The following is a 14,391-nucleotide window of genomic DNA, read 5'->3' on the forward strand; positions in this document are numbered from 1 at the left end:
ACAGTGGTTATAATAAAAAAAAAAAAGATATCTCGCAGAGTCGTGTTGTCACGGAATATAGCGTGAAATTTTTTTGTTGTAAATGAAACAGAAATATTCATACAAAATTACAAACAATTTGTAAATTTGCACATTTACATGAAAACATCTGTATCACTACAAAATAGTGTTCGCAGTAGTACTGGGTTCGGATTCTTATCCGGGCATTCATGCTTTGTGTTGTCCCAGTACCTCAAATTGTAAGTTATTTTTTGTAAACCGTTCCATGGTTTAAAAATGATCGTGCTTGAATGAAAACATAAGTAAAAATTAAAAAAAAATCATACTACAATTTTTGTAAGAAATACTTGGTATAATCTGAAAAAAAAAAAAAAAACGTATTTAATACATGCAAAAATAACCATAGGCATGTTTCATGCAAATGTACAATGTCTTCCTTGTAGTTATACAAACTATTTCTTTGGCAACTGGTTTCCAAAAGGAATCTTTTGTAAAAGTACAGAAAACCTAATTTTTTTTCTGTGTAGTTCATCCGCCAGGTAGGCGGACGCCTACAAGAAGTTGTCGCAGGAAGCGTCCGAGTATAAACGAGGCCACTGGCAGATCGCGATAGCTAACCCTATGTTGACTTCATAAGAGGCTCTAGGGTCTTGATTACAGGTTTAAAAAAAAGTCAAAGAGCCCAATTATTTTTTATTTTATCTACTTTTTGTTTCCACGGCGCTTCAACACACCTGACTTCCCTTATCATCGTCCCGCTGGGTGGGGGTGTTGAGAACTGGAAGGGGAGGGGGAGAAGCGAACAAAGGAAGGTTTCGTTTTCAGGAGATAAGCGCGAAGGTTTCTCATTGGTCGCCCACGACTGCCAATTGGGGGGGGGGGGGGACGACCACACCCCTCCCCCCCCCCCCCCAATTTAATACATCTTTTTGTCAAGCAACGATGGACGAACTGGGTTATCTTAACGACTACGCTTTTTTAAATTTATTTATGTGAAAAAATTATGAATATCTCTTGTCGCAGATATTGAAGGAAAAAAAAAACTGTACCGCCTTGAAGTTATCTATGAGTCACCGCGCACCGTTATTGTACGTCCCACATATTAAAGATTGTCACTAAATTATTTCTTGAACACAAAACTGTGTAAGGCTACTCAAAATTTACATAAAATTATTCACTCGAATCATTTAAAACTTTGGATAGGATTCCAATTAATTTTAAATAATCGTCTTTATTAGTAGATTGAAAATAAAAATGACCTTCGAAGTTTCGTCCATGTCAAAGACGTACCACTGCTGAAGTAGATAATTTTATTTAGGAATACACTTAAATCCTCTTTAAAAATTTTCTCATTCAAGATGATTCCTTGCTTGAAGAAGTATAAAAAAAATTATCACTGGACCCAAAAATACATAGTTTCTACCTTTCAGGAAAAAAATAAGTCTAAATTTCCAAGTACCTTGCGAAACTTCTTGACAGTGATTTACTATATTTGGATTTAACATCGAGATTATGACACATTTCTAAGCCGCAAAATAGCAAACACATGTGTATAAAGAAATAAAATTAGCAATAAAACATAAAACTAAATATTTATACAATGAAAAATTAGTATGAATAATCATTAAATGAAACTAATAACATGAAATGCAAACATGAAATTAAGACGCGATGAATTTAGTTTGTATCAAAATATATATTTTTAATTAATATTATAAAATCAACTTTGCATGTGAAAATGTCTGCGGAAAATCAGAATATATTCTTTGAAAGCGTGAACACGACGCAATAAACAGGCAATTTGAACTAGACTATCAGTATTAGTTTGAAATTTTTTTTATAAATCAAATAACAAGTAGTGTACACCTTGGAGACAAAATTTTATTCGATACACAAAATGCAAATCATGTACATTGTAATTTTTTTGTAAATGTAACAGGACTATTCATGTACAATTACAGATATTTGTAAATGTATGCATTTACATGAAAAAAATACTGTATCACTTCTAAACAGTTTTCGCAGTAATGCTGGGTTCGGTTTCTTACCCGGAAATTTATGCTTTGTGTTGTCCCAGTAGGTACTTCCAATAGTCAAAGTTATTTGTAAACCTTTCCCTTAATAGCTTTCCAGTACTAAATGCGCACATTAATAAGCAAGATGAAACAAAATAACGTTCAATTATTATATATTGTATTATCTTTTCCATGGTTCAAAAATTTTATTCTTGCATAGAAAATCTATTAAAACATATAATGAGGCGCCAATTTTCGCAATAAATAAATTGTATTATCTTGAAAAAACGTATTACATGTATGGAAAAATAACCATATCCATGTGTTGTACAAAGTTTCAGTATCTTTATTGTAGTGTTACAAACAATATTTTGGCAACTAGTTTCCAGAGGAACTTTTGTGAAATAACACAATTTTTTTTTTCTGTTTACAGTGGAACGTTAGTCTGAAGCGAAACATTAGAATAGCTAACAGGGATAGGAAATGTGTAGGGTGCACAGATATCTGAAACACTTGAACTAGCGTGCTATAACACAAACTGCTGCTGCCATCTGTGTTTTCAGCAAGCAATAATTCAGTACGTAATCAAAGTTCACACTGGAGGTTCAGAACTGTAACAAAGTAGCGACGGGAGGGGGGGAAAACCCTGCTAAGAATCTTACAGTTTTGTGACTCTTCTCTACTTAATTCGTTCTGAAGGTTACTTTATTTTTTGTTACACTCTGATGACGTCATTGTCCCGACTTGCCCCATGGGCCGTGCAGAAAGTGTGTTTCATTAAATAAAAACTTATTTCTGACGAAAGTTGTAGATAATAATTTAAGGTTTTACAATAAAACAAACCCGGATTTAATAGTGTAAATTGTACGGAATATGTTTTTTTTTAATTATAACCTTTATTTTTTCAACCCTATGAAACAATGATTCGGCTTATTAAAAATTGTTGAGACAAAAGTTTCAGGTAAAAAAAAAAAATAATGGAACGGAAACGCAAGATCGAGACAGGAGCGGTGTGTAGCAGGGCCTTAAAAGACTCGGACGGAAGCTAATAAAACCTCTCCGCTGCTGCCGCTTCAGCCGCTGCTCGCGTGGAGATTGCATTATTCCCCGCGCAGCCGACGCCACGCTGTCATTACGCGTAATGAGCCCGCCCGTGTGCACTCGCGAGCTGCAGCCGCGCGCATCGCTGTAATGGCATCCCCCCGCGGCAACACTGTAGTGCTACGTGCGCCCGCGGCAGTGTGCGGCCGGCTTCCCCCGCGCCGTCTGTGCTTTTACCAGGGATTCCTGTCGAAACCAACGGGGACGCACCACAACGCCGAATTACCACAACGCCGAATTACCACAACGGCGAAATTCATTAACGCCGAAAAATGTAATTGCAGGGACTGCCACAAAGGTTAGGTTAGGTAAGGTTAGCACACAAATTCATTCAGTTGTTTTTTCATTTTGCTCCTGTGCCCCCCCCCCCCCCCACAACAACATTTTTCGGCGTTACTGTATTTCGGCGTTGTGGTACACAGCAGTTTTCTACCTGTCGGCGTTGCGGTTAATTTGGCATTCGGCGTTATGGTATTCGGCGTTATTGTACGTTCGGCGTTGTGGTAACGACCCGAAACCAACCGCCAAGAGACAGTCTGTGAAACTACAAGAAATACATTGCAACTCTTGCACGATACATTACTATGCATACATGAAATAGGTTATTCTAATAGCGACTATTTCTAAAAAAAAATTGGAGCATAATATTTTTTTTTAAAACCATGGAAAAGATAATCGAATGTTCTATAACTAGACTTTATTTTATTTTGCTTATTAATGTGTGCAGTTAACACTGGAACGGGAACGGTATTACAAATAATTTTAGCTATCGGAGGTACTGGGACAACACAAAGAATAAATGCCCGGGTAAGAATCCGAACCCAGTATTATTAAGAATACTATTTTGACTTGGAACTGTTTTTTTCATGTAAATGCATACATTTACCAACATGTGTAAATTTACATTGTTTTACCTTGAACTGTAGTGAACGATTTATATCCCAATGATAAGTTGGCTTTATGAAGACTTTGAATGTGTGAGTAATGGTTTTTATTCTTTTTGGTGTTCTGTAATGATATGGCTGTAAATTGTATCATTATTTTTCATATAACGATATTGTAAATGAAACAATATATTCGTGTAATATTACAGATTTTGTAAATTAGTACACTAACATGAACACAACTCTATCACTGCAAAATAGTGTTCGCAGTATTATTGGGTTCGGATTCTTACCCCGGCTTTCATGCTTTGTGTAGTCCCGGTACTTCCAATAGTTAGGTTGTTTGTACACCGTTTCCTGAATAGCTTCTCAGGAGAAACTGCGCATCTTAATTAGCATAATATAAAATATAGTGCAGTTATTGAATATTCTTTTATATTTTCCATGGTTCAAAAATATTATGATTGAATGAAACATCAATTAAAATATAATATTATGCGCCAATTTTCCGTAAAAAATACTTAGTATTATCTCGAAAAATGTATTTAATTTAGGCCTATGCAAAAATAATTATATCCATGTGTTGTACTTAGTTACAATATCTTTCTTGTAGTGTTAAAACTATTTCCAAAAGAATCTTTGCTTCTCACATGCTACAATAAAAGCTTTTTAATAAAAAAAACTAATTGGTTTTACATGTATATGGCACATATAGGTAATCGCAACTTAAATCATTGATTAGTTAAGTTAGGTGAGTGACATTTAAAATACTCTGAAATCGTGGAAAATGTACGAATTCGAGCAGAAGGCTGTTTTTTTTGTATCCGACTAAAAAGCGACGAATTTCGGATATGTTCAGCACTGAAAGGATGTATGTTTCTATGTTAGTGACTATTAGTCTTGCCATTATATGTTATATTCATATTCCGTCTCCATTATTTCCAGTGATAAATTTTTGTCACTACTTCATGCGGGCCTACAAAACGCAGTATCGATCTATGTTTTGGTCAAAAAACAACCTTTGTCCTACATAGGCTACTTATGCACGTATGTACTTCATCGAGTGTTTTTGCTACTGTATAATACCCGGGACAGTTAAGCTGTTCGAGACCAGTATACATAAGATAAAAAAAAACTTAAATCTGAAGATATATTTCGTCTTTTTTTTTCCTGTCAGTATAAAAAAAATAGTTAAATGTGTGCCGGCACCTGTATGTCCCACACGAAGCGGGCTAGCTTTTCATTACCACGTGGCCATGTGGGCGTTCGGCGGTAGGACCTGTTCCGTATTTTGGGAAGCCACAATGGCCAGTTAGGCCTGGTTAATAAACTACGCATTATAAACTACGCAAGCACGCAGGATACAAAATTTTCAGCATATATATATATATATATATATATATATATATATATATATATATATATATATATATATATATATATTTTTTTAAGTACAGGGCTTATAGACTACATGCAAGGAGTAATAACGCAAATCAAGTATTTTTCACTTTCCAAATTTCTTGCGCTTTCGACAGCCGTATTTGAAGAGAAGTCTCACGAAAACTTTTAAATACGCAGATGTTATGAGGGTGGAATAGCACGATGAACATAGGTACTGAAAGAAAATAATTATTGACAATTAATTTTGTTTTACTGATATATACGATCAGGGTATAAAATAATTGTTTTTCCACCTTTTTTTATTTTATTAATTTTTAACTTATGTGTTCGGTGACGTGTATTGCAACTTGCGTGCTTTACAAACGACCGTGATTTTCTTGCGTTGGTTGGGTCGTTGCGTTTTCTTGCGTAAGTTTATAAACGCAGTCTTAGCGGAGATCTGGGTCGGGAGGGTTGTCGTCGATCGATTGAAGAAGGATGAGGTAGGGATGAGGGTAAGAGGGGGGGGGGGGGGGGCGGGAGGGAGGGATGGAACAGAAGCCAAACCTGTTGGGGCACCATCTGGTCCCCGTCATGTCGGTGGCAACCCGGTGGTGGTATTCTGGAAGCTGCAGGTCTTCGGAAGCCACAGACGAGGACCGGATATGCAGGTACGGCCCTCCTCACACGGGGATACTGAAGTTGCTTAGATACCGCGAGACTCGGCGACCGAGCGACTCGTCATGTAGATAGGCATGGCGTCACTCAGACGGCGATACTGGAGTGGCGGAGACTGGAAGTCGTAAGCAACGTAAATCCCGGCGACTCAGCATGCTGGTCTCCACGCTACTCCAGTAGCCTACGCGGCGCGATACTGTATTGTAGCGAACAATGGGCGAGCAGGCGTTTAATATCAAATTTGTAAACGAAGTTGAGAAACACCCAGAACTCTATAACTACAAGTTGAAAGGGTATTCAAAAAAGGATGTGACTGACAAAGCATGGAATGATGTCGCAAAAGAAGTGCAACTCACAGGTAAGTTGACAATATCTTAAACAACAATAATTAGATATAAAATATCTATCATAATAAACTAACTTGTGAAAAACCAAAATGTATATGTAAACAGCATGTTTTATATTTAGTATCTCACAAATACATTATTAGTAAAAGAAATATAGTTTTTATACAATGGTTATTCGTCCTTCGAAGAAATACCTTATTCTAAAACGTTTGTAACGTATAAAAATTACTTTCTATTGATATCTTTTCTTGGTTCCCAAGGGAATTACGCATGGTTTTTACGAACTTCGATAAAACTTACCACATGTTCAAAGTTGTTGTCATACTCACAGTAACCTACAAAAACACATGAAATACTTTAATACCTAATTAGTTATTGTAACAGTATTTCCACTGCCATGGAACAGAAGCCCGGGGTGTTAGAAAATAGTTTGCCAAGTAATTCCGCACTTCATGAGCAGTAGACCGATCATGTAACGTTAGGTCTTCTAGTGGCTGTGGATTGATGTTGGGCGTTTCTGAGTTGCCAAATGGTTCACCAGCAAAATATTTAATACCTTCACTTTTCCGAATGAAGTTGTGAAGAATGCAGACAGATTTTATTACATCAACCACTCTTTCCGTAGTTCGGCAGCGAATAGCAGTGTTCAACACTTGGAACTTTTCTGCCATCATTCCGAAAGCGCACTCCACTGTTTTCCGTCCTCTGCTCAATCTGTAATTGAATATTCTTTTAACATCATCAAGTGTTCTCTGAGGGTAAGGACGCAGCAAATATTGTGACAATGGAAAGGCCTCATCTCCAACAAAGTAAAAAGGAAAGTCAATCTCATTGTCGTCATCTGGTAATCGTGAAGGCGGTGGTATGTCTAGTCCTCCATTTGCAATCCAGTGTTTGACAGCTGATGCGCGAAACACTCCTCCATCGCTGTTTCTACCTGCATAGCCAGTTTCAATAAGAGTGAAGAAACCATCTGCATCACTGCTAGCCAGCAGCACTATTGAGTGATACATTTTGTAATTAAAGTTACTTGAGCCAGTTCCAGGTAATTTTTCTATTCGAATATGCTTACCGTCCAATGAACCCAAGCAATTGGGTAAATTCCACAGTGAATAGAAACGCTGTGCTATCATTCTCCACTTTTCTTCTCCTGGGACAGGCATGTAGGACTCTTTCAACGATTCCCAAATTAATTTGGTAGTTTCTCGTATGATGTTGATAACTGTGCTTTCTCCTCTAGCAAAGTACATCGACAGCGATACAAATGTACCTCCTGTTGCCAAATACCTGCAACAAAGTTAAATTAAATTTTACTTCATAATACATTCCCCATGTACCATTTATATATTTTTTCTTCAAATAATAAACATATGTTGTATATATCTGGATTATACTTAATACTACTTCACTTTTGTATTTGTTTTTTGTTTACTGTAAATTAGTTAGGAATTCATCCATTGCAACGATTTATATTTATGTGAACAATGTTGTTTGTTTTCAGTTAACGAATGCAAAGAAAAATGGAAAAATCTCCGTTCAGTTTTTGTCCGTCACATAAAGCCACCTCCAAGTGGTTCAAGTTCCAAAAATAAGAAACCATATTATCTATCGGAGGCAATGAAATTTACCCTACCATTCATAAAAACGCTTGGTACACCATCGGGGAATTTGCCAGAAGTCATCAATGAACAAAACCTGGAACACAGTTCATCTGACCCAACACAAAATACGGAAGACGTTGCGGCTGAAGAGGAGGAATATATCTCAGATAACGCAATACTAACTACAACACCACAACTTTCCCTTCCTTCACCTATGCTGCCAAATACTGACTTCTCGCAAGAACATGCTCATCATTCCCAACAAATGACTCATGATCCCTTTTCCAACCCAAAAGATAATTTATCAAAGCGTAAAAAGCAAACAGTGACGGAAGTGGACAAGTCCTTTATGGAATACATGAATGCAAAGAAAAGGAAACTTGAATCGAATTCAAACGATGATAGGCAAGTAAAAAAGTCGTTTCTTCTAAGCCTTTTACCAGAAATCGAACCTTTGACAGATGCACAAATGAAATCATTCCGACGTAGGGTTCTGCAGCTTATTGATGACATCACGAATCCAAAAGACATGCACCAACACGTACCAGCTTACCAACAGACCCCAACTTACTCCTACAGTGTTTCCACGCATTCATCGTTGGCTACAGATAATGCTTCAATTTGTTCGTCGCCTGGAAATCAAACTATTCCACAGAAAGTACAAGATACTGAAACGCAACAGTATTTTGAAGTCATCCAAGAGACTTTACAATATGAGCAGGAACATAATGTGATGTGATGTTTTGTTGGGTGTGTAAACATATAACTTTGGTGTACGTGTTTTTATCTCTATTATGTTGTTTATTTTTGTGTTTACAGTCATGATTTGAATGTTTGTGTAATGGGTATTCTTTAAATAGTTTATATATATACATTTTTTCTTTTGCAGTACATTATTTGAATGTGTATTTCTTAGGTATATTTGAATTAAACATTGGAATGAATTTATGCATAAAATATGTTTATACTTTCACCTTTCAGTTGACTGGAATACTTGGGTATAAATAACTTTAGATTATTTAACCTGTTAACGTTAAAGTGCACATTCTTAAGATCCATACAACAGCCATTTTCCACAGATAAAATAAGTAATTGCGGCCTCAAGTTAAAATGCATACATTGTTTTTATTCGCCAAGCATCAGTATATACGTTAAAATACTTGGAAAGAAATAGATTTGTGTTGAAGGGAAACATTTAGAAGTGCCTTAACAAAAATTCGTAATAATTTGTATTTCTTAACTTACTTACCTCAAAGTTATCAGCAATCGTTCACCGGGGCTCACGCATTCCCTCATAGTGGTATCCCTATAATACATCGCAGGTGTAACAATTTCCGTTAACATTTGGTAAGTCTCCTTCGTCATTCTGTAGAAAGCGATGAATTTTGAGTCTGTCTCTTGCAATTCTTTGGCCGCGACAAATAATCTACAATTAATGTTCCTTTCTATATATGGATGAACCCACAATCTTTTCCTACTTCGTTTTCTATAATGTTGATAATATTGGATAACAATATCACTATCGTCACTGCTGTTATCACTGGACATTACATACAATATATAGGCACTTCACGGTTCCACAAGATACTCGGGCTGTACTCACGATGCATTTTTTCCTCCCAGTCTCTGATATTTTAGTAGCGTCGTGTGAAGATAACGGGCGACTAGAGTCACCCAGTCACACAGTTGCCTAGTCTCCAGGCTACCAGCGATCGTTTTGTAGGCAACTTCAGTATCCCCGTGTGAGGAGGGCCTACCAATTACGAGCGACCCAGTCCGTTCGTCGCTCTTTCCTCCCCCCCCCCCCCCCCCCCCCACAACACTTAATCCATCCCATCACCTGGTGCACTGCCTCGAGCGTCAGTAGGTGTGTGCTCACAATAAACAAGTATTTGCACGTAAAAAAAAAAACAAGAAGGCTATATTTGTCTCATTAATACACTGGCAACGATAAAGATTATGTACTTAAGATGTATACGATTTGCGCACACTAGAATAAACATTATTTTCTTAAAGTGAAACATTTATTGTTCCTTAGTTATGCTTAAGCCCAATTGGATGAGCACAAGAGATAGTTCCATCATTCCGCGTCAGATCAATTCATCTGGAAAATTATTGTTAAAGCACATTTTTTTTTTTTAGTTTGAATATTAAAATTCTTTTAATATATTTAGTTTACATAATTATGCACTTGTTGTGTATATAGCCTTTCGTTTTTGCTACGTAAAAAAAATTAACTTTCATACTTATTTCATCCAGCCATCACCTGGTCGCGAAGTCACACGCCTTACAGGAATGCGAGAGGCAGCGTCCCATCGAGATTTTCCAAACGCCATTTTAAATCAACATTGACAAAAAAATCATCACCCGCCGTGTCAAAAAAATTGCTCTCCCGTATTGAAGTTTTTTATGCAAAAAATAATATATTTGGAAAATAGGCCTACGATTTGCAGAAACAATCTTGTAAGCGGAAGATTACGGTTCACAAGGATGACAGCCACACCCAAACAGTTCCGATGTTCTCCGAAGTTTGCCGATGGCTCGTGTAAAAACACCATATTGCAAGGATTTGTATTGTTTACGTTCAAGGAGTATTTTTAATAATGCTTACCTAAGCTAAATAACCTTTCATTTTAGTTACGATAAAAAAAAACTATTATCTATTACATTGACCGAACCTAAGTTATTCTAACGTTTTACTTTGGCAAACTTCTGAACTGTTAGCTTGGTGGTTGATGCTTTCATTCCTGTGAATTGTATGGTTTTAAACGATACGCTGCGGGAACACAGACAAAAAAATTTAGCGAGTATTTCATTACTCGCCTGTGACGCGTAACATCTAACATCGGTAACAAGCAAATTCGCTTTTTTTTCCATGTTGAAAATACACTTATTGATAAGTCTTCGTATGTTTTTTGCTTTCTGCCTAGAAATGACTTATAGGAGTGAAAGTTTCCAGGTTAAAAGTCAACGCTTTCTGTATTTTTCATGACGTTAAAGATAATAATTTACTGAGTTTCGAGTAATTTCTAATATCCAGCTTTGCAATCGTACAGTAGCATTATTAGTAAATTGATAAAAATTAGTTATGTCCTCAATTATGAACGTATTACTTAAGACACATTTACAAGAGATTTTAATTATTTTTTTAATTTGGTAGGGTAGGCATCTCGGACAAAATATGACCCATAATCTCAAGTAGTAAAAAAAAACTGTCTATGCTGTGTCCTTGGCTGCCCTTTTCAGCAGGAAACGATGGAATCTGAAGGCTGAACCAAAAAAAATTTAAGAAACCGATTTTCGTGATGGCGGTGATTTTCATGGCGAGTTGCCATTTACTCCGAAGCAGGAGGATTTTTTTGTATAATTTTTAATGGCGGTCGATTTCAGTCCCTCATCGTCAACGTTTAATCGCATTCCTGTCTCGTAAAAAGGAGGAAGGGGTGAAAGGGGCGAACGGGGGGAGGATATTCAAATTTTCTATCCCTGAGGCCTGCGACGCTAGAACGCTGACGTCGCCTCGTCAATTCCTAAGATTTCACCCCCCCCCCCCCCCCCCAAAAAAAAATTCATTTTTTCCCCCTCCCCAACCCCAAAAATTCTCCCCCCGGCAAAGTGATTGCGGGGCAGTAAATCTCTCTCGTTGCACTCGGCATTAGCCGGCGATGGTTCGTGGCACGATGTTAATCTTGAATAATGACCGAAGGCTATCCAGGAGTAGTTGTTGTTGAGGAATATGAAGGTAACCTTCGAAGGGGGGGGGGGAGGAGGTTAGTTATAAACGGCCTCAGATTCAACCTTTTTTTTTTCACCTCTTGGAGCGCGGGCAAGCTCGCGTTTATAAATTTTCGGAGTGATAATGGCGGCTTGATTCTGACCCGTTACGGCCCGTTACGGCGTAATGGCGGCTTCGGAGGAGACACCATGCATAAACATGCTCGTTCGCGATAAATAATAAAAAAAAAAACTGCCGGCGGAGGACCGTGGTGGCGTGAATTTATTATTATTTTTTTTTTCGTCGCCCTAACCTAGCAAGGAACATCACTTACGCTTTACACTCGAAACTTACGACGAGGTTAAACAGTCTTGCCTACCCAGAGAGAGAGAGAGAGAGAGAGAGAGAGAGAGAGAGAGAGAGACAGAGAGAGAGGTCCTAAACCATAGATTTAGGACTTATAATTACTTGAATCAGTTCAAAATTTTATCCAATGACTAGTGCTACGATTATTTCTGTAGATTCTATGGGCAAAAATAGACTTGCAGCACATATTCATCTGTTTCGCATTAATGATGATAGCACTGCAATGCTCTTGACAAGTTCTTAACAACCCAGGATCAGTTGTAAACGAGCTTAACCCGCCTTGTAATCGACCAATGAGCACTCTAAAAAAAGGCTTAATTTTTCACAGGTTAGTTGAGTCTAGACAGGCGTGAAATGAATCTGCCAAATAATCGTGAGTCTGTGACTTGTGTTCGTATACTACGTGTGTAATAATTTAATACTGTCGGTTAGCGACAGTCATAAAACATTACACTCGTAGGTATACACTGATTCATACCTTAGGGACAGGAAAATTATTACCGTTGATTCTCAAGTACTCAATCGTAAACAAGCCTTTAGCAGGTAATAATAATCTCGTCACTACAATTTATTTGCAGTAAAATTAAGCCACTTGGTGTACTTTTAGATTTTGATTTTAAATTGCGATTGATCAGTATTAAAAAAACTCAACTGTTTCAACGTTTTGTTTCTCGATTTTAGCCCACCCCATCACTAAGACAGTGTAGTATATTTTTCACGATATAGTTTATAGTGAATGTAAACGTTGCCTTCGTAGTGTTACCGAAAGGAGGAAAAAAAAAAACACGAATATCGACTTAACACTTCAAACGTGATTTCCCGATACGATCTAAGCGTCTGTCGTGTATGGCTTGAAGTGTAACTTATGCAAGACCGCTGGATGTATTTTTATTGTTTTATTTTTTATTTCTCCTCGCTGTTTCGCCGCGACGCGACGTACCTACCTAACGCAACGCGTCAGAGATAACTCGGTTCGCCCACCATGCGCTCAGAGCTTGACCTTTGTACCGCGTCTAGGGAGAGCCTTCCCGTGGTCAAACGCTAGCGGTCGGCTGTTCGCAAATCACGCCGAAGAAAGAGAGACAGAGAGACAGATAGACAGACAGAGGAAAAAGGAGGAGGGATCTGAGCATGAGAGATCGATCACGTTCAAGCAGCGCATGGATAAACTCCTCAGCGGCAGCAAAAGAAATCAACAAGGAAGATGCAACAACGTGACCCCGAGGAACGTTAAGCGGAGGAGATTAATCATAATCTTTTGCGGTTTTTCCCCCGCCCCCTTAGTCGTGGTTTGCAACTTTATTGCGGGCGTGATAAGGGCAGGTTTAATGTATTACGCAAGACAACAAGAAACGCAAGACAAAAATAAATGACAATACCCGTTTATAAACACGCAACGTGCAAAAAAGGCAACGCAAACATAAAATAAGACTTTTAAATCAAGTTATTGACCATGCCATATGTTCAGGGCCCCCACATGGCCGGTGCTACCGTTGCTATGGCAACGGGGCCCATGGGTCTAGGGGGCCCGCGAAGGAAAGAAAAAAAAAAACTTTAAACAAAAAAGTAGACAATTTTAAATAAATCATAGAAAACAATTAAACAGTAAGGCCTAAATTTAGTTACCGATGAAATATCACACCAGAATAATATTATTCGGAATAGGCTGTGCGTTCAGAACGTGTTTGAATCTACAACTGTGAGTAACAAACCACCACCAATTGACGTGGCACCATGTTGACAGTGCAGAACACTTACACTCATTTATTTGCCATTATTCAAAATAAATTTTTGTTGACAATCGAAACACAGACTTAAAACTAGTTTTAATGTGTTTTAAAAATATTTGTGAAAAGGTTAAAAATATATATAGGTATATATGTATAACTAAAACAATGTACATAAAAGGAAAAAAAAAACATTTATTTTTATCTCTGTTAGAAAAAAAAAGGGGGGGGGCCATCATGACTTCTAGCAACGGGGCCCACAGAATGATGTGTGGGGGTGGGGGGGGGGGGGGGTTTCTGTATATGTTTATATGATAAACGTGAATTACCAAAGGGAGACCGAGTAAGAATTTTTTTTTTTTTTACGTTTTTGAAAATTTCATGTTGTAGAGTCGGTAACGTATTGCGTCTTTCGTGCTTTACAACAGACCGTGATTTTCTTGCATTGGTTGCGTGTTACGACTACCTGCATTAAGCTAGAAAGTTATGAAAAAGGTTTGCTACACAGTAAAGCGTCACTCAGAATACAAGTCCAGTAACTCACCGATGCCCCCCCCCCCCTCTACAAACCTCGTGC

At 37.7% G+C, this 14,391-nt stretch overlaps 2 protein-coding genes across 5 annotated transcripts in view; one reads left to right on the forward strand and one right to left on the reverse strand.

Annotated features, from left to right (window-relative positions):
* The window catches only part of LOC134539866 (protein grainyhead), a 272,758-nt gene that overhangs the window by 190,533 nt on the left and 67,834 nt on the right, over window positions 1–14,391 (reverse strand). The window lies entirely within an intron of this gene.
* On the forward strand, window positions 6,063–8,963 carry LOC134540066 (uncharacterized). Its single transcript, XM_063382525.1, has 2 exons — window positions 6,063–6,416; window positions 7,907–8,963. Exons 1-2 carry the CDS (start codon window positions 6,272–6,274, stop codon window positions 8,743–8,745), a joined length of 984 nt encoding a protein of 327 aa, XP_063238595.1. The 5' UTR covers window positions 6,063–6,271; the 3' UTR covers window positions 8,746–8,963.

This window comes from Bacillus rossius, chromosome 16 (genome assembly GCF_032445375.1).
Source record: "Bacillus rossius redtenbacheri isolate Brsri chromosome 16, Brsri_v3, whole genome shotgun sequence".
NCBI classification, from domain to species: Eukaryota; Metazoa; Arthropoda; class Insecta; order Phasmatodea; family Bacillidae; genus Bacillus; species Bacillus rossius.